Below are 20,069 nucleotides of genomic sequence, written 5' to 3'. Positions count from 1 at the left end.
TTTCTCATAAATTCAATTTTTTTAACGACATTTACTCTTGAAACTTTTGTTAATTGCCAGATATCATTAATATATCACAGTCGTTGCGTAAACGACATAAGCTAGAACAATTTGAACAAGCTGAAGCCTGGCTTTTAATTTATAATATTGTTTTAATTCATATTTAAATCGGGTGGTATTTTCTTTCACGCGTCCAAATGCTTTTTAAAATCATCTGTTCTTTTTTTTACAGCTGTACGTCAAGAGGGTCAATGGCGGGTTCAACCGAAAACAAGCCCGTTTTCAGGAAATTAAGTTCTTTTTTTCCCTACATTAAGAAGAAGAACCGCAATTTAAGGTGGGAAACGAGGACTTGACCAGGGTCATAGGTGTATGAGAACCGGAACACTTGCATTACCAGTGAACAAGTTGGCGACGTGACTTGATGATAAATTTCGAAAATTATGAGACACACCCTAAACTATATATCCGTTTTATTTCTATGCTATGATTTTCACAACTAAAATTAAACTAACGGCATTACCAGGTGCGCCATGTAGAATATCTAGAGTTAATTATATCGTAGCCGCCTTCATTAAGCATATTGATGATTAACTATTTCCCGTTCCTTATATAAAATTACGGTCCTGCTTATACTAAAAGTGACTAAAATACAAGCGCATGTTTAAATAAGTGATCTTATTAAATAAACAATATGCGAACAAATAAATAACATTAGACATTTGATGTTTATTAAATAACGTTAGCCATAATATCACTTTTCAAATTAAATAATTGTATATTATATTTTATATTAATTTTTATATTACTTTTACATAAAATAAATTCTTGCACAAAATTTTTTTTAAATTAAAGAATAAATTTAATTAGAACTTTGTGCAAAATGCGTGGTGTCTCGTGCTGTTTCGATTACATTTGTCGACGGGAAAAAAATTGTTCGTTTCGGAGACAACGTGAATTCATAAATAAGTCATCTCAACCAAACTTGGCCTGGAGGTGATCAGATCCAAAGGCACGGGCGGAATAGTGCGCTTCGGGCTAAGTGCCTTCTCTGCAGCCTCACCGAGGACATGACTTTGACCCAGATATCGGTAAACTGTGCCAAGTAGCCCGCGGATGCAACTCGTTTGTATCGTCTGGCTCGAAATCACACCGAAACGATATGACAGAGATCGATCTCTTATCATGCATCGTGATATAATAACTTTCCAATCAATTCGCCAATTAACCTTGAGACTTCAGATTTCGATAAATAATTTATTCAAAATTGTTAAATAATGTTGCGTTTGTCATTATTGTGCCAATTATATAATATTTATATATACACACACACACACAAACGTTTTTATCATAATTACAATTATAGAATATAGCAAAGCAATGTAGTAAAGTAATAATAATATGTAGTTAAACAACTTTCATTGTTGTTTTATAAACAGGTATATTAGTATTTAAAAAATTGTAACACAATTTATATAATTTTAGAATTTTAATAATACTAGAAAAAATATTTTATATAATAATTATTTGCATTTATGATATACACTCCTAAATAACAAGTCACACAAGCAAAATAACGTCAAAATAACGTTAAAATGAATCTTAAATGAAAAGTGACTTTTAATGACATTTTGGTCATTTGACGTCATTTGACTTATATTTTTTTGCTTGGAAATTTTATGATAAAAAATAATATAAACATGTAAGATATTTCTTAAGCTATTATATATTAAAATGCATACATTTTAAGCCTTGTTCATATGATACGGATTAAATGATCACACACAAAATAATCACCAAAAGAATGCAGAAATAATAATACATTATGAAATAAATATTGTCGAGGAGAGAAACTTTATATACTATATATGATGTTAACCTTCTATAAACGTATTTGACTACTGTAGTTGATCAGGATGGATTGGAAGGAATTTAGATCCTTGAAACATTATACTTTTAATTAGAAACGTTAATGTACTGCGATGGCGATTGCAGTTAAATTGAACGTTTAAAATAAAAAAGGCGAATACGTCAGAAGTGTAGATAAATTTAATATCGAACTCATAATTATCAAATTTGACAAGTTGAATATTTTTTTAAAACTGTATTTATTCGCGTTTCTTTTATACAGAATAAATATTTGACGTATGAGTTTTTTCGGTAGCCGTATCATGCTTTTAAATTATTCTTGCATTGTTGATAATTTTTTCAAAAATCTATAAATAAGATTTATACCTTTATAAATTTAAATAATACTAGAAGAAATATTTTATATAATAACTATTTCATAAAACACAAAGGAGCTTGTAAATGACATTCATCGTTAATATTACAACGAAACGACGTCAAACTAAAGCATTTTCGATTTAGCCTTGACGACGATGACAATAAAGATGACTCGTCGGCAGGACCTTAACTAGCAATGAATCACTAACAATACGCATCTTCTTCGGAATTGCAACAGCGGAGGATTACCTATTTAAGACAATGCCAAATCGGTCTAAAGAACGTGTCCCCGCGATCCACGTGCATTTATTTAAGATACTTCCAAACTAGTTATCCAGCTTAGCGTTTATAAACCGTTACTTTGAAGGATAACGTTAATAGGAAATTATATAGCAAAACGATGCTCACGTATAATTATGGCATCGACGCATTCTTATTCTCGAAGCGGACCATTCATGTTCAGATTATTAACTGTGATCAAGCACAGTCATCTCATCCATTAGATGGTGAAACGAGATCTATTTACCAGATGAAAAGCACAACGTAAAAAATTGTATTATGTTTTTGTGCTTATTTTTTAAATATACTACCTATCATAAAATATTAAATGCAATTTTATAGAAATAAATTAGAAAGGAAGAAAAACGAAATTAAAAGAAATAATAAAGAAATTAAGTTGCAAATATTAAAAAAAACAAGAATGTTCAAGAAATTTTAATGATGTAGAATTGGAAGTCATGGAGAAAAAGTATAATATATAATAGATGCAATAAACAGTATAAATTATTTTTTTTATTGTATATTTCAAATCTTGTTGTAGAGCAAAGATATACATCTTATTTGAATTCGTCAGTATAAAAGTAAAAAAAAATATTAATTTTTCATTAAAATGACACTCATGACAATTACCGTGACAGTTAAATATCAGTACAAATATTAATTAGTTACTGATAGACAGCTCATTAAGGCACTGCTTTTTCGTTTTTTTTCTTTGTTAATAACATATTGACATCATGATTATCACTTCCAAGGAACTGGTTCCAAGATCCATTGTTGATCGAGATTCTTAGTACAAGCCGCTATTATAAGCGTGTCATCGTCCGTTGTTGCTTGAAGACACATCTCGGAAGGCACGTGCAAAATTACTTTCGTCTAGAAATAATCATTGGTATTGTAAAAATTGTTAAAAGAAACGTATCATAGTTAATATTCTATCAGTCAGAAATACGGTACTTGTTCATCATATTTCCATTTTTGTCTTTCACGACCGCTACATGCCATTATTTTTACTTTTGGCGTCTTTTGTTGCATATCTCGTTCCGGTGCGTCCAAACATACACTTTCATCAGTCATTATCACTCCATTTTTGGTCATCACGAACATCTGGCTGAGCATCGGCCGCGGTATACATGAATGTAAGACTGCGTTCCCTGAAGGTTGTCCATAAGAACCTTTCGCAGCCGGTCGTATAATGCATTTCTTTGTCCCAACATGCACTATCTGGTATGAATAATCGACTAATCACAATTTAGAAAGCTATTTAAAAATTAAATATTTTATATATATATATAATAGTTAATACATATATATATATATGTATATATGTAAATATATAATACATGTATCAGTATCGCATTATACAATAGAATAGAATCAACGATACCCTGCCGAAGAATCGGTCATCTGTAGGAAAGAAATGCTCCGGCCACACATTCTCCAAGTACCACTCGAAACTCTTACACTGCAGTTTCTCGCGTAAAGCTAGTCTCGAACGAACTTGCTGTTTATATCTTAGTCTAGCTGCCTCTAATGAAATTTGAGATATAAGAATCCGCTCATCCATGAAATTTAAGATCTAACTAAATAGATAAAATATAAATTCGTAATATATGATGATAAAATGTATCACTATTAATAGTAATCTCACCAGGATTGAACTTGAAATAGAACTCCGCCCATTGATCCATCCATACTAAAGCGACTCTAGCAAGATTGCCATATAATATATCTCCGACGCCGCCTGGAAAAGTATAAGGGGAAGACTTTCGAAAAAGATGCCCGACATGAGAACATGGAGCAATCTCGATGCTGCCTCCACATTGCCAAGCTCGAAATGATAGTTCCAAATTTTCACCACCCCAAATTCGCATTTGGTCATCATAGCTTCCCAACTTGAAGAAATAATCTCTGTTCATTGAGAACAGCCCACCTGCCATTGCAGGTGTTCGAAATGGTTCAACAATGTTATCGCGTCTTTCCTTTAACAGACGACCGTTTAAAGTTAGCCAACGAAAATGTAAATCCCAGTTAAACGCACCCCAATGAAGTTCAAACGATCTACAAAATTAATAATTTTCAAAATATTATCTAGAAAAAATAAAACCTTAACCATAAAAAATTAAGGCTGTTTATCAAGATCACACTGATATAAATGCAAGAATAAATAATTACCTTGTATAACTGAATGTATTATCGTTTATTATATCAATTACTGGAGCGACTATTCTTGTTGCATTTTTACCAACTACTTCAAGTAGTGGTTCCAACCATCCTGCAAATATTACAATATCGATATTGTATATAACAAAGACTGTTTCAATTGTTATTATAAAACAATAATAGTTTACCTACCAATTGTACATTCGCAGTGAGCATCGAGAAAAGTGAGAACTTCACCTTTAGCATCATTCGCACCCAACAATCTCGCTTTTATCAATCCTATTCGTTCATTAGATCTTAAAACTCTTGTAGGAACGCTCAAATTCTTCACATAATCATCCAAAGAATTTTTCAGGAATTCTAGCAATAAATGACAAGGTAACAGAAGATTAATTTATTACAAATAATAATAAAGTTGATATTGTGGATTTATAATTAATTGAATATTCACCTCTTTCACTGTTATCATCCACAAGAATAATCTCTTCTAATAGTTCTTTCGGAGATCTATTGATGACGCTATGTACTGTTCGCAATAGTGTACTCCAAGCTTCATTATGAAAAACTATGATAATTGACGTTTTCGGCAAATTACCTAAGTTTGCGTATCGCGAAATACACCTGTAAAATTTTTTAAATAAAATTGTTTAAAAGACATTTTACAATTAAATAGTATTAAAAATTTATTTGACTTATTAGACAATAACACTCTTACTTTTTTTTTCGAACATCTGGTAGAGATCGATTTAGCGGTATTTTATCGCTAGCCATTAAATTAAATCGGTTAATTTGATATAACTGTTGCATTTTATAAAAATCTTTTGGATGTATTACTACAGGTTCTCCATTTTTGCCTTCAAATGGCAGTGGATTAAACAAATTTTGATTAATAACATCTAAAAAAAAATGTAATATTTTTACTTACAAAATTTTTCTAATGTATTGCATTTATTACCTTTCGTGATGTTTGGAATTTTCAAGGAATCCACAGAGTCTCCAATATAATGACCAACCACTACATGAATTCCTCGTTGATCAATGTAATCTTTCTGGTTTCCATGTGATCTGTAACAGAAGCATGCTGAATCAACATTTTTAAATCCATTTAAATAACAAGTAATTGCTAATTTATACCGAATAAAGTTATTTTCCAAATTGACACTTTTCTCTTTCCTCCTATACCAAAGCAGAAATTGGCATACGAATATAATGATCAAGAAAACGATTAACGTCGTGCGACGTTGTCGTAATCGTCTTATCAATCTAGGCCACATTCTGCTGCTCATTAATCCATAATATCAATCTTGTTCACTTGCTCATATTCTGAACATGTATCGGCAGAGGATCAATTCATGTATAACTGATCAGTTTTGAGAAGTTCTACTTCATTTTATTTTACCAAGCTGCCTGAAATTATCACGCAGATTTGATCTCTGTTATCACGAGTTCTTCGTGATCGATAGGTCAGGTCATTGCGACAAAAAAAGGAAGATTCCAAGAACTTCTAAAGTGGACTCTGGAAGAAAAATTGTTTATTATTTTGATTTCGAAAGACTGCTTTTATGAACTTATAATTTAGTACATTTCTCTTTCAGCATGCCTTTTTATATCAATACTTAAATTTATTTGTATAGTAGATTTTAATTTGTATTGTATTAGCATTGTACGAATTAATATACTTTTTTTATTATATTAATATAATAAAAACCTTATTATATTAATATAAAAAGTAAGTTTTTTATATCAATAACATTATCTTACAATTGCATAAGATAATAATGTCGCAAAGGACATAATCTAAATATTTATGGAACAAAATATAAAAAAATATAGTGTTATAAAAAACATTAAGAATAGATAAATATAACTATATATCTAAATAATAATTGTTCTTGAATCAAAGCTATTCTGCAACATCTAAACTAAATGCAAAAGCAAATAATTTAAAAATTTATAACAAATTTTAAGCACGATAATCAATCACGATATCGTATAAAATATCAATTGTTTCGAATTCTTGAGTCAAACAAGTTGTAACTCACTTTTAAGTAAAAGTAAACGTTGAACCTTCGTGAGATAATCAACAATTTATCACGACGCGTAGAAACCGGTGATGCAATGTCTCATGCAATTCCATAAATGCAGCTTCGAAACGAGAGAGCGAATGGAGTACGATTTATACTGGAAACGATAGACAAGCAAACTTAAATGGATTTTCTGTCAATCGACATCGTGAAAAGCGAATGTGTAATATTACTTTACTAATATTACCTTGTCTTGAATCAACGTTCCAACTCCCTTCAGTAACGAAGGCGAACGCTCTGACGCTGAGCGATTCGCCATTCGCTGTTTTGTAGCACAATTTACTTTTACAGTAATTGCAGCAGCCGACGCGCGGAAACACAGTCGAGGATATGCCGTTGACGTTGTAATGCGCTGACGACACCAAGGGAGGGCGGCACCGCCGACGGTTCGCGTGCAGCACGCCACGTTGGAAGACTTGACGGGTCGTCGGACGTCGCATTTCGCCGGATCCCCGTCTACCTCTTTTGTCCAAGAATTTCCCTGTTTACGGCCGCCCAGACACGAATCAAGGTGAAAGAACGCTTTATTCAATCAAAACGTTGATCGTCGGTCGTCCCGACGATCGCGTCTCGCTCGAATGACGGGACGCAATTGGTCCCAGACGCAGTGGCAGCAATGTCGATTGCATTTTTTGACACTATTATCCCATTGCGTTTACGAGCAGTTGACTGCTCTCATTCGGGTATTCATACCTTGGTGCCATTGTGTTACTCACGAAAGGATTTCTTTTCTAATTCATTAACGCAAAATGTATGGGATGTTAAAAGCAAGTTTTTCTCTCCTATCATATACAGATGAAAGTCAAGGAGCTACTGAAGACAGTGAATGTAGCATGGTCTCCACCAACTCAACATCCCATCATGCTGGCTGCTGGAACAGCGGCACAGCAGTTGGACGCCAGTTTCAGTACTTCTGCCAGTTTAGATCTGTATTCGTTGAATTTACAGCAGCCTGGATATGAAATGGAGCTCCAGGCTAGTGTCCCTAGTGATCATAGGTCAGTTATTTATATAAAATTAAATGTAATCTACCAGAGTTGACTAATCAAGTGACATTGTCAATCTAGATTTCACAAAATTATCTGGGGCTCCTATGGAAATAATCCAGCAGGCATAATTGTTGGTGGTTGTGAGGATGGAACCATAAAAATCTATTCTGCTGCAAAGTTATTGGCTAGAGACAGTAACTGCCTAATAAACAGTCCTCGTAGGCACACTGGTCCTGTCAGAGCAATGGATTTTAATCCCTTTCAAGAAGAAAATCAACTGGCTACAGGTGCTACAGAAAGCGAGATCTATATTTGGGATATTAATACAAATACGCCGACAACCCTTTCTAGAAGCCAGCAGTCAGAAGATGTTCAACATATTGCCTGGAACAAACAAGGTATTTATATCAAGTTATGCTCAAAGTAGTTGCATGACAAAATTAATTATTTATACAAATCTGGATTTATCAATAGCCAATACGATTCTCGTTTTATCTTGCAGTACATTTAAAAGACATTCTTGTTTCCACATTTTCACAATACTGTATTATATGGAATGTGAAAGAAAAAAAACCATTATTCAAACTGGCGGATACAAATTCAAGGGTATAATCTTTTCTTGACACTGATACAATACACAATCTTCTTGTTTAGAAAAGATCTCACAATTATGTTCTAATTATGTATAGGTACGCTGGAAAGTTGCTCAGTGGCATCCAGATATTGGAACACAATTATGCTTGGCATCTGAAGATGATCAAACACCTATCATTGAATTATGGGACGTAAGAGTTCCAACGTCGCCTTTAAAAACTCTACAAGGTCATCAGCGTGGTGTTCTTTCAATCGCATGGAATCCACAGGATGCTGATTTACTCCTGAGTTGTGCCAAGGATAACAGAATATTGTGTTGGAACCCCAATTCAAATGCATTGGTAATGTTTTGAATATACATTACAATAAATTAGTGGAATTTTAAGTATTATCATTTTTTAATGACAGAATGGTGAGGTGATATGTGAATTAGCCCAAACAGCTCAATGGAACTTTGATGTGTCTTGGTGCCCAAGGAATCCAGGTTTAATTGTTGGCAGTAGCTTTGATGGGCATGCTGTTGTTTATTCTTTATTAGGTGGACAACAGCAAGAAACATCTAACAAAATAGGGGATTCATTCCCAGGAATAGATCCTTTCACCCAATCTACAATACAGACAGGAACAACAGCAGTATTAACAAAAGCTCCAAAATGGTTAAAAAGGCCGTTTGGAGCATCATTTGGAGTAAGTTTTTAATTCTGCTTTATACCGTATAATTTATTATATTAAACAAAGAATAAAGTATAATTATTTAATATAAAAATATGATTTTCAGTTTGGTGGTAAATTAGTGATTTTCGAGAATCAGCCTGCTGATCCGAACCTAGTAAACAAAAAAGCGAATAGGAAAGTTATTATATCACAAGTAATTGTACAACCTAATCTTATTCAACGTTCTAACAAATTAAAAACAACACTGGAAACTGAGCAATTCAACGAGTTTTGTAAAGAAAAGATGGATAAGTCTCCAGATGAACATACCAAAAAAGTCTGGAAATGTGTAGGTGCTTACTTTGATGAAAATGTGACAAAAAGTATATTGGAGATATTGGGCTACAATACTGAGACAATGAATAATAAGCTGAATCAGTTTGTGCCTCAAGATGATATAAACAACATTATAGAAGGTGTCTCTAATCTCAATAATGTAAGATTTTAACTGATATTTACATCGTACTTTTTCTAGACATTGTTTTAACTTTATATATATTTTTTATTCGATTTAGGTAATAAATGGAAATGTTATGGTCGGTAGTACTGTATTTGATACTATAGCACAAGAGCAAAACAAAAAAGTATCGTCAAATGCAGATAGTAATTATATCATAAATACTTCAGATGGTAATTAACACATATTAATAATATTATTACTGTAGTAAAACAAATTTATAAAAGATTTACATTTGCATTGTATTTTTAGATGAAGATGGTCTTATCACTCAAGCCATCCTCTTAGGAAATATTGAAGCCGCTGTATCTTTATGTTTTGCTAGTAAAAGGTACGCCGACGCTATAATTCTTTCGATGGCCGCTGGTCCCGAACTACTAGCACGTACCCAATATAGGTACTTTTTAGAGCACTCTAGTGCATTAAATTCTCTCATCAATTCATTAGTTAGTGAAAATTGGACAGAGGTTGTTAAGAACAGTGATATAAAATGTTGGAAGGAAGCATTAGTTGGTATATTTACACATTCCACTACACAGGAACGATCCATCTTGTGCGGTAAGTATTACAGAAATATTACAGAAATAATTTATTATAATCGCTTACTGTTCTCATATATTCACAATATGAATTGTGTATAACAGATATGCTTGGCGATCGCTTGATGTCATGCGAAAATCCCATTCTTAAAAAACAAGCACAAATTTGTTACATTTGCTCCGGTAATTTGAATAAACTGATTGAAGTGTCCGATGGTGATATTCAAGAAATGGTAGAATTAGTAGTAATAATGCAGAAAGCTTTGGAACTTCAAGGTATCAGGGAAGTTCAGCTAGAAGACAAAATTGCTACAGTGCTGTCTCAATACGCTGAGATGCTGGCAGCAGAAGGCGATCTAGAGGCTGCCTTAAATTATCTTGGAAATAGTCAAGATCAAAGAGTTTCAATGCTGAGAGATCGTTTATGCAAAGCTTTAAATTACATGCAAGAACAGAGGCATGTTACAAAACCTGCAACTCAGAATTACTATTATGAACAGACACGAAGAGTGTCACAAGGCCCATGTAATCCACTGCAGCAACCATTACAGCAAACAACACCGGTACAAAACTGGAACACAAATCCACTGAAACAATCTTACGGAGTTCCTACAAATCAGTTTAACACACAGCCATCTCAGTTATATGGAATGCCTCCTCCTCCTCCTCCTCAATCTCAAGTGCAATCTACAATTTACGATCAATATTCTACATCACACCCGTACAATCAAATCCCACTGCAGCCTCCTATAGCGCAACCTCTTCCTCCGCCTCCACCAACATCTGGTTCTAATTTGAGTGGCTCGAGACCGTCCAGTGTCGGACCACAATCGAGAACAAAATATCTGATAGATCCATCTGTAAAATCCACTCCGTCATATGGTCAGAATACTTTCCCGTCACCAAATCCATTATATAATTCTCAGCAAATCTCACCTGTCCCTGGCTATCCTCAGCAAAATTCATATCAACCTCAGATTCCTGTACCGAGTAACGTTTATCCCAACCAACCGCCAAATTTTATGAATAATCCTAAAGAACCAGAACCATATAAGCCGCCTCAACCAAGCATAATGTCGCCATTGCAAAATGCGCCACAAACTCAAATGTACGATCCTATTAGATCCCAACCTACTTCACAAATGCAGACATATGGGAACGAAAATACGTATCAATTACCGCCGCAACCGTCTGGATGGAACGATCCACCTATTGCAAAAAGTTCCAGAACACAGGTAAATTATCTCGAGTTTATTCAATTCCATTGCTCAGTTCCGATTAGTCGTCCCTATTCACGTTATTTCCTTGTCTTTCGTTTGGCTAAATCTCTTACCTTTAGATACTGATATATGTATATATTAAAATCATATAGCCAGTACTGGCACTATACAACGAAATGTCTGCGGAACATTCTGGTACTAAGAAGTGGAAGGCAAAACATTCAAAGGGTGTAGACGTTAAGGTAGTCGGCTTCACATGTCGAGAATGCTATATCTATAATGTTTCATATTATCGTAGAACATATTGTTATTGTTAGTGTTACCTACTTCCATACTTTTAATAGAATTAATCTGATTATAATGTAATCTTTTTATATTTGTGTGATATGAACTAATAAGCGTGTTATATATAAAAAAAGTTCAAACTGCTTTGCATTTTGAAACTGATTTCATGCAGATTATTGTTATTTATATCTTATGCGTCATAAATTTTATAAGTGTAAAAAATTTTTTCATAATTTAATTGTGTTATAATCACTTTAAGTATTGAGGTGAATTAGTGGAGCTTTGTTGTCTGAAAGCTTTCATGGTGTTATAGACGCGTTATCAATCACCACTGTAAAGTGGCTGAAAAGTCTATATTAAGAATGCATCGTTAAGAATAAATTATTTATATTTTTCAGCTGAAGACGGATTATCAATCACAAAATCCAATAATGCATCCATTGCAAACTAATCAACCAGAACCAAGTGTAAGCCCTACATATAATTTTTAATCGTATTGAACATTTTATGGTCGATTTTCACTTAATATTTTGTACATGTATTTATATGCCCGCATTTATATGTATTTATATTTTGTCAACTTTTTTAGCCATTACCTCAGGACAATTTCTATCAAGAACCTCCTACAGTTTATAATCCACAATTCAGGCAAGGTGTGTCGAATCCGGTACCACTTAACAAACCAATTGAACCATTACAATCTGTAATGCCAGCACAGATTGCGGAACCTGAGAAACCTAAAGCACCTATACCCGAGCAACATATACATTTAAAAACGATATTGGATGAATTAAAGAATCAATGCTATGAAAATGCAAAGAATCCGGTAAATACTCATTTTTTAACATATATGTAACAATACCTATATATTACTATATGTTTACATTTTTTAAAGCCATACATGTTCAAGTTAATATAAAATATTTGTATTTGCATTATTTTTCTAGCAAATCAAAAGGAAGATAGAAGATGTGTCAAAAAAATTGGAAGTGCTATACGATTGCCTTAGAGAAAATAAGGTGAGTCAGTTGTAATATTATTGCACATTATGTATATGTAATACAAATTCTTTTTTTCAGTTATCTCAAAATACATTGCAAGGTTTACATCAAATATCACAGATGATTCAAAATGGCAATTATACAGGCGGACTAGACTTACATATACAATTAGTATCAGGACCAGATTTTAGTCAAATAGCTTCCTTTATGCCTGGGATAAAAGTACTACTTCTAAGTGCCCTTCAATTGAGCGTTTACATTAGATAGAATGCCCAAAAATCTAAATTGTTCATATATATTCATTATGAATTTTTATAATTGCAAACAGCCTTAATGAGAGGATTATTTGTTATATTAACTTTGTATAACATCGATAGTAAATAATCAATAATGTAGCATATTATATATATCTATAATCAATTTACTTATTATTTGCTAATCAAATTTTACATATTCTGTCTCGAAAATTATATTTTATCAGTTCTCAGGGTAATTTTACATTATTTTGTTGATTATTAATCCTATTAAAGATATATATATATATATATTATATATATATAAGGAAATGAAATATTTACACACACTCACAGACAGCGAAAACGTCCATATAAGAAATCTACAGGCAAAATGTTAAAAAAAAACTTCGTTTTAATCATTTGTATATATAATTATAACATTAAAATCTTATATGAGAAAATTAAACATGTTTTTCATAAATCTTAAAACATTGATTTCCGCTTTGTGTTTACTATATACTTAATATGTAAAATAGGATTTTGCAAGAAATAAAAGTTATATGTTCTTTAATTGTATATTATATTTCTAATTTGTGTATGTTATATTTTATAAAATCTTTATAAAAATAATTTATAAACTGTCACATAATTATTCTTGTTAAATCAAAACAATCAAAATTGTGTTATAGATGTTTGGAAACTTGTTTATTATAAAAAAAATGTGTACAAGTTATGACTATAAAAATGTATGATGAAATTTCAAATTGATTAAATGAATAAATTTATTTTAAGTCTCACTTGTAGTCATAATTTGTTTGGAATAAAAGCCGGCCATACATGTTCAAATAAACTTATCAAGTATATATGCGCAAGCCACTTGTACAAGTTCATTGGAGCGTGTGTGTAACAAAACTACAGTTATTTTGCACAAGTGACTGGAGCAAATATGAAAATTCACTCGATACTTGCGCAAAACTGACTTACGAAGTAAATCGGAATGTGTCTAGCGACGTTGCACGTTTGGTTGTAACTAAAGACTGAAATCTAATCAGAATGTCTGTTCACACATTGCTTGCACTTTTTGTACTCAGCATCTCCGCTTCCTTCAACATTCGAATGTACATTTAGCCCATTTTTAATGCAAAAATGCTCGATAATGATATTATGTGATCTATGTATACTATGTCTAGTTTGCACAAGCATGCTCGTTCAAATTTATTGGAGCGTTTGTATGACAAAACTGCTTGTTATCGCAAATCAGTACACTGTGGCCGGCCTAAGCTATGCAGAATGACGTTTTGTTCATTAATAATAAATTTCTCTAACAGTTCATCTAAATATACAGTACCGTCCCGTGCGGCTTGTTGACGCATGGCTTGCTTAAATTCCTCACGTACTCCTTTATCAGCACCACGAGTAGTGACACGGCGATCTAGAATGATTCTTATATAATTTTTTTATTTCTACAACATATAATGGTACACTATATTAAAGAATGTTATATATACTTTGTATAATCGCCATTCCTGTTGTTATGTCTAATGATACTCCTCCGCCATGATCAGACCATAAATACGTTAATTCTTCTAAGATATCTATACATATTATGTATGATTGGAATAATGGATAAATAAAACTTCCACGATTGAGAATTCGTTCTGTTATTGTAGTTAAAAGATTAGCTTCTTGCGGCCAATCTATCTGTATAAGGACCAATGCATGTCCAATAGACAAGTCTCCAATATTTCCAGGTGAAGAAAAATTTTCCTAAAGTCAAATCAATCATATATTTCAATGTAAAAGGATTAAAAAAAATTATTACCTTTATAGCTAAAAGAAGCAATTTACAACAATATTGTAAAATAGGAAAACGAGCAAGAGTCAAATAATGTAAGTGTCTGGTGCTTGGAACTGTCAGAGTGTGAGATATTTTGCCTGCTGTAGTAGGTAACGAGTTTGTTACTACAACAATATATTCCAACATAGCCTAGAAGAAAAATTATAATAGTTTTAGTGAAAAAAATATACACTATATAATTAAGCTTAAGATCTGACTTATAAGAAGCTATATAATTAAGATTTAATGAAAATATAATCATAGCACACCTGGTAATCTTTCAAAAAGAAACTTGTACAGGCCAAACGAATATTAGTAGATAAAGTATTCCCTTCTAATAATCTAGCCCTTACTTCATGATGTAAACCTTTATATATTGCTAAATCTGTTAAGAATAGATTCAGCCAATTATCTAACCGCAATTGTTGATTCAATTTAGTTATTTCTCTTTGAAGATAGTCACTACTATGTAATAAATCCCACAACTTTACTGCCAATGCTAAGCCACTGCCATTGTAATCGCTGTCACTAGTTATTACTACGCCAGCATTGTCATCTCGCTTTCGCTTTTTCAATTTAGATTCTGGTTCAGAGAGTTTAAGGTATAAGTACAAAAATGAATTGTCCAATAATCATGAATATAACATCTCACCTGCAGAATATACTTCTTCTCCAAAAGCCTCTACAAGACAATACACTGTTTCTTCGTTGTTAATGAGAGCGTTATGCTCGTTCAATATTCTCAATAATACTACAATTGTGCACATTAGTAATTGCCTGACAATAGGCTCGTCGCACAGACCAGTGCTGTGTACAATTGCATACTGCTGTAGCCTATCACTGTATGTTTCACGATTCCAAGGCATAGCGAATAAACTGCTCAATTCCCACCCTAATTTCTTACCTATCAGTTCCATAATTTGGAAAAGTCTATCCCATGGATTTTGAATTTGCGTATCTTGTGGCTGCTGTATGTATGCTAAGTAAAATTCTACAGCCTTGCATAACAATCGTAAGCTAAGACGAGGATTTAATTCCACTACAGTATCACCAAGCAGTGGTAATGTTTCGCATGCCAATAATCTTCTAAAACCATTCACAGCTCGGCCTGGATGACTGTGTTTCTCCGCAGTTAATAAAGTTTCCACCAAACGTGGCTAAAGCAATAATGCAAATAAACATCTTATAAAAATTAAGTATCTTTTGTTCATATTTTGAGATACATACTCCATAAGTTGCTATGGTTTGAGGAAACTTGCGTAGTAATAATAGCAATAATTTACAATGTTCCATTGTATCTTCGCTATGATCTGCTGTCATTACAAGCAACCTATGTTGTAAATCCTGTGGGATGTGTTGGAACATTTGGCACAAAAATTCAGCTTCGCTATCACACTGTTCTAAGCGAAGACACGTTGTCATTGTTTCTATCTCTTTCCATATATCGCGATCATCCGGAAAATTTTGAAATCTGTGCTTACATTTAAGAAAAGATTAAAAGAAGGTAAAAATGTAAAGTACTTATATAAATAATATATCAATTATTATATTAAATATAAATTTATATAAAGTACACATATATTTCAATAGTGATTGGTTCTCACATCTCGCTAAAGCATTTTGCTGCCTCTTTTACATTCTTTGACAGTTTCTCGATACGATATGCCTCAAACTGAAAAGTGGAAAAGTAGAAAAGATTGAACATCACTAGCCTATATGATTTTATAAACTTTAATTCAAAACTAATAACTCCAAATTATGGACGATACTTCTTGGAATAAATTAATTACTTCACTCGCATAAAAACAAGTAAAGAAGAAATATATAAAGTAAATATACAAAATAAAGAAAAGTGTATATATATAATAACAACTCAGAACTAACCTGAACTTTTGCACTATGCGGAAATAAAGATCTGGCGGTGATCAACCAGGATTTAGCGGCATAAATATCGCCCGGCAATGCTTTCTTAGCTCTCATTATTAAATAATCTTCTTTGGATAACTGATTATCCGTACCGGACGGTTTTTCCAACATAATGTAATATTATATATAGTAACTTCGACGTGCACATAAATATATAATTCGTATAGTCGCAAATGACACAACCACACCGTTCAGTGTATTATATAGTTTGTTTTTTTATTCCTGCACTACACTGCACTGCTAGAACTTTCTTTCTCGCTTTTATTAAATATAAAAAATATACCTATCTCACTTTAAGTTCTAAAAGTGTACACTAGTTCAGACATAAAACAAACCCCGCATTTCAGTATGTGTGTGTGTGTGTGTACGTTTCCCCGTAATATTTATAAATGCATATTAAACTATGATAGCAGTAGAATTTAAATGATTTATCAGAGATAAAACTCAGTTTTATCAACATAATTATATTTAGACATCTGTGTTTATCAGCAATTACTTATTGATTACGAACACCAAATAATACCTGCTGTTGTTAATTCGTAATTCCTTTAAAAATTCAGAGAGAAATCTGAAAGAGGTCATCCCGACGTTTTTCGACGTTCTATTTCGAAGAACTATCGAAATAGAGCCTCGTTATTTTCGATTTGGAAACAATATCTATATTGGTGATAAAATCACGATGTTAAAAATATATGTGATGCGAATCCATATTAAATTAACGTTGAAATGAATGTACGATGTTGAAATGATGCTAATCCGTTCATTGCGGGTTTTAATTCGTTTTTGTGAATCGTGAACTCGTACCTATAAATGTTCCAGATTCGAAAAAGAATTTTTTTTAATTTAGTAATATGTCGTATTGTAGTTCCTGAGAGACACGAGCCTTTTAACCTACATAATACATAATAGAGAATCTATCTGAAGTAGATTTCAAGTATTGGAAAATATAGGGTGAGTGAAAGATTTACAAAAACCCATAAACATAAGAATACAAAATTAAAGACAATCTCAAGTATGTATTATTAATTTAAGGGTGGAAAGATATAAATAAGTCTAATGAAACATCTGAATGATAGTACGAATACATACATTACATAAGATGCATGTTAATGAAGTAGCCATCAGTTACCGCGTGGAAAGGACAAAGAGATTATCTATGCCGCAAATGGCAAATCATGGTAATCCAAAATTTACTGCCAGTATTAAAAATCTATAATGCACATAACGAGAAGTATAGATTTTTGCATTTATACTAGCAGTAAACTTTAGAATGGCCTATCCTCACATCACCACTTTTCTGCAAATCCCATATCGATACAAACACACACCCCAAGGTGCGAAACTCGAAAACAAATTTTTTTTAATGTGCAGCGTTTATATACTATATCCGAAAGCTAGCCCCATCCAATGAGCGCTCGAATACTTCGAGCCAACGAGGCATGCGCTCATTGGCTGGCGCGCGAGTGGTGGGGATCGCGGTCTTACCGTTTTATATAAATAGCGTGTTAAGGCGCAATTTTACGCCTTTGCGATTTTTGCGTCGATTGGTATGGTGGTACATCGTGTCGCGTTGCGCGGGAGAATGCAACCCTTACCCAGTGAGAAATTGCGATGAAATCGATATCGAATCGATGTCGATTTGACGCTTTCGACGTTGAATCGACATCTATTCGATTATCATTTTTCACTGGATTAGTTTAGTTTTCGCACTCTTCGCCATCAGATCAGCTTCGCCATCTTCGGACATGACCTTTCCTACATCTCCACTGATCTCGATCCAAAACCGAAGTATCCTGATCACTTCAAAGAATCTTTATTGGAAAATAGAACGATTGAGAAACGACTCGACAGGATCGTTGGATTCACCAACGAGGTATTCAATAATTAATGAATATTATTAAATTGTTACTGTTTACATACGCGACGTTGAAATATTGTAAGAACCGAACGCTTTTAAGAATTTTGAAGCTCTCTCAAGTGATTTTAAAATATTTTATGTATCTACTGCGATAAAATCGCGGTGTTGAAAATAAAATGTGCCAGTTCGCCTAAATCTCGGTATCGAAAATGTACGTACACGAGCAGGTGTTAATTCGTACTATATCCACAATTGTGGATTTTAATTAATTTTTGTGTATGTATCATGAACTCACACCTATGCACATCCATTTACAATATCACGGATTTAGCACGGATTTACACATCTATTGATACCTATACCACGATTTTTTCCACGTATTTATTTAATACGTAGCTTAATACATATGTAGTATGGGTTATATGTAGTTAGATGTACTAACGCTAATGTACGAATGATTTTGAAAAACGCCTGGATAGTCTCTCTCATATTTCTCTGAAAAATTATATATATTTACACGTTTATACATATAGTGTCTTATTAATAAATTATTTATGAGAACAATTGAAGATTAATTATACTATCAAAATTAATTATTAATTTTTGTAACTAATAGCAAGTTTACATATGTTTATTATACGTACGTAAATTTAAAGTTTCTATGTGCAATAACACTACCTCAGTAGGTACATGTTCTCATGATGGTTTCCATAGCTGGAAAAGTAGTATTCTAGGATATCGCCATTGCATAATATAGGGTATGATTAATGGTTAACATTGTTAACGTATAATACTACACTTGCTTTGAAATATTCTTTGACTAGTCAATTTTTTCTTCTGATTGATTAATCAAATGTTTTTATTTTGACTGCATCCCCTTTGTCATGAAATTATTATTATTAATTTTTTTTAAAGAAAAATGCTAGACTAATAAACATGATTGTTTATTAGTCTATCTGTAAGAATATTTAAAACTCATTATAAATATCAACTATTATAATTTATAATATTGTAAATTTATAATAATTTTAAATGATACAATAATTAATAAGTAATAAAATATAAATATATAAAAGTAATGAATAATAATAACAAATAATTAAAAATATATTAAAATTACAACATGATATATAAAGATACAAATTTTTACTAAAATTAAATGTAAGATTGTTTTAGTGGAAGAGATAATAATAATATCGTGCGTACACGAGGGAGTGACTTAAAGAGTTAAAAACGGAACATTCTTTTAATTGTACGTAAAATATATAACTCAATACATCTCTCGGTCTTCTACTTTCGATTATCGCGCGGTAAAACATCATTAATTGCGAGGTGATCAGCGTCAATCTGACAGCTCGAGGGCCAACGATTTTTCTCGAGATTTTCCGGTCGGGACGGGGCACGACCGGCAACAAAGACGTAATTTTGCAAATCCCTTGAGCGATATGGAACGTCCGCGCTCGCGCGCTTGCGTATGACTCCAAGTAGTTCCATTTATAAAGATATAACAGTGGCCAAATCCGCTTACTTCGCGATTCCGCTATGAGCTGCTATGAGCTACCCATGGTGGGCGAAAAGCTCCCTTAAGTGGTTATGGCGCTTTGGCTTTGTATCCAACGGCTTTCCGACGGCTCGGCTTAAGAACCAGAAATAAAGCTCCATTG

At 32.8% G+C, this 20,069-nt stretch overlaps 4 protein-coding genes across 5 annotated transcripts in view; 2 read left to right on the top strand and 2 right to left on the bottom strand.

The window, feature by feature from the left end:
• LOC108759589 (transcription factor hamlet) overlaps positions 1 to 478 on the top strand; it is a 36,025-nt gene extending 35,547 nt beyond the window's left edge. Inside the window, exon 3 of the mRNA XM_018505092.1 lies at positions 233 to 478. The gene's annotated coding sequence lies outside the window, so the exon portion shown is untranslated. The remainder of the gene's footprint in view (positions 1 to 232) is intronic.
• Positions 479 to 3,042: 2,564 nt separating this feature from the next.
• Positions 3,043 to 7,013, bottom strand: LOC108759588 (polypeptide N-acetylgalactosaminyltransferase 1). The gene is made up of 12 exons (XM_018505089.1): positions 6,937 to 7,013; positions 6,708 to 6,846; positions 5,800 to 6,181; positions 5,621 to 5,730; positions 5,381 to 5,561; positions 5,117 to 5,286; positions 4,858 to 5,025; positions 4,678 to 4,777; positions 4,154 to 4,563; positions 3,890 to 4,032; positions 3,460 to 3,726; positions 3,043 to 3,378 (listed from the first exon to the last, which is right to left on the bottom strand). The coding sequence occupies exons 3-12, from the start codon at positions 5,949 to 5,951 to the stop codon at positions 3,247 to 3,249; spliced, it is 1,833 nt and encodes a 610-aa protein (XP_018360591.1). The 5' UTR covers positions 5,952 to 6,181; positions 6,708 to 6,846; positions 6,937 to 7,013; the 3' UTR covers positions 3,043 to 3,246.
• A 175-nt stretch (positions 7,014 to 7,188) lies between these two features.
• Sec31 (COPII coat complex component secretory 31) lies at positions 7,189 to 12,882 on the top strand. 2 transcript variants are annotated; one of them, XM_018505087.1, is made up of 15 exons: positions 7,189 to 7,260; positions 7,545 to 7,747; positions 7,817 to 8,136; positions 8,241 to 8,344; positions 8,428 to 8,673; positions 8,741 to 9,019; positions 9,111 to 9,482; positions 9,562 to 9,676; positions 9,756 to 10,061; positions 10,148 to 11,277; positions 11,415 to 11,504; positions 11,946 to 12,014; positions 12,137 to 12,373; positions 12,495 to 12,566; positions 12,627 to 12,882. In XM_018505087.1, exons 2-15 carry the CDS (start codon positions 7,545 to 7,547, stop codon positions 12,813 to 12,815), a joined length of 3,732 nt encoding a protein of 1,243 aa, XP_018360589.1. In that variant the 5' UTR covers positions 7,189 to 7,260; the 3' UTR covers positions 12,816 to 12,882. The 2 variants fall into 2 exon arrangements, with proteins under 2 accessions (XP_018360589.1, XP_018360590.1); XM_018505088.1 differs by lacking the exon at positions 11,415 to 11,504.
• Positions 12,883 to 13,594: 712 nt separating this feature from the next.
• Positions 13,595 to 16,730, bottom strand: IntS10 (integrator complex subunit 10). The gene is made up of 8 exons (XM_018505076.1): positions 16,506 to 16,730; positions 16,226 to 16,293; positions 15,849 to 16,092; positions 15,274 to 15,778; positions 14,891 to 15,204; positions 14,607 to 14,771; positions 14,293 to 14,551; positions 13,595 to 14,216 (listed from the first exon to the last, which is right to left on the bottom strand). The coding sequence occupies exons 1-8, from the start codon at positions 16,656 to 16,658 to the stop codon at positions 14,032 to 14,034; spliced, it is 1,893 nt and encodes a 630-aa protein (XP_018360578.1). The 5' UTR covers positions 16,659 to 16,730; the 3' UTR covers positions 13,595 to 14,031.
• Between the last annotated feature and the right edge of the window lie 3,339 nt (positions 16,731 to 20,069).

This window comes from Trachymyrmex cornetzi, unplaced genomic scaffold (genome assembly GCF_001594075.2).
Source record: "Trachymyrmex cornetzi isolate Tcor2-1 unplaced genomic scaffold, Tcor1.1 scaffold195, whole genome shotgun sequence".
NCBI lineage: Eukaryota > Metazoa > Arthropoda > Insecta > Hymenoptera > Formicidae > Trachymyrmex > Trachymyrmex cornetzi.
The sequence above is the reverse complement of the archived record's forward strand: the minus strand, read 5'-3'. Positions and strand labels throughout refer to the sequence as shown.

Coding starts and splice junctions, on each gene's coding strand:
- LOC108759588 (XM_018505089.1), bottom strand. CDS start 5,951: ATGAGCAGCAGAATGTGGCCTAGATTGATAAGACGATTACGACAACGT. Junction 4,778..4,857: donor TCACTGCGAATGTACAATTG/GTAGGTAAACTA, acceptor TAATATTTGCAG/GATGGTTGGAACCACTACTT. Junction 4,564..4,677: donor AATACATTCAGTTATACAAG/GTAATTATTTAT, acceptor TTAATTTTGTAG/ATCGTTTGAACTTCATTGGG.
- Sec31 (XM_018505087.1), top strand. CDS start 7,545: ATGAAAGTCAAGGAGCTACTGAAGACAGTGAATGTAGCATGGTCTCCA. Junction 7,748..7,816: donor AGTGTCCCTAGTGATCATAG/GTCAGTTATTTA, acceptor TTGTCAATCTAG/ATTTCACAAAATTATCTGGG. Junction 9,677..9,755: donor TATCATAAATACTTCAGATG/GTAATTAACACA, acceptor TTGTATTTTTAG/ATGAAGATGGTCTTATCACT.
- IntS10 (XM_018505076.1), bottom strand. CDS start 16,658: ATGTTGGAAAAACCGTCCGGTACGGATAATCAGTTATCCAAAGAAGAT. Junction 15,779..15,848: donor AAACCATAGCAACTTATGGA/GTATGTATCTCA, acceptor TTATTGCTTTAG/CCACGTTTGGTGGAAACTTT. Junction 14,217..14,292: donor AGGAATGGCGATTATACAAA/GTATATATAACA, acceptor GAATCATTCTAG/ATCGCCGTGTCACTACTCGT.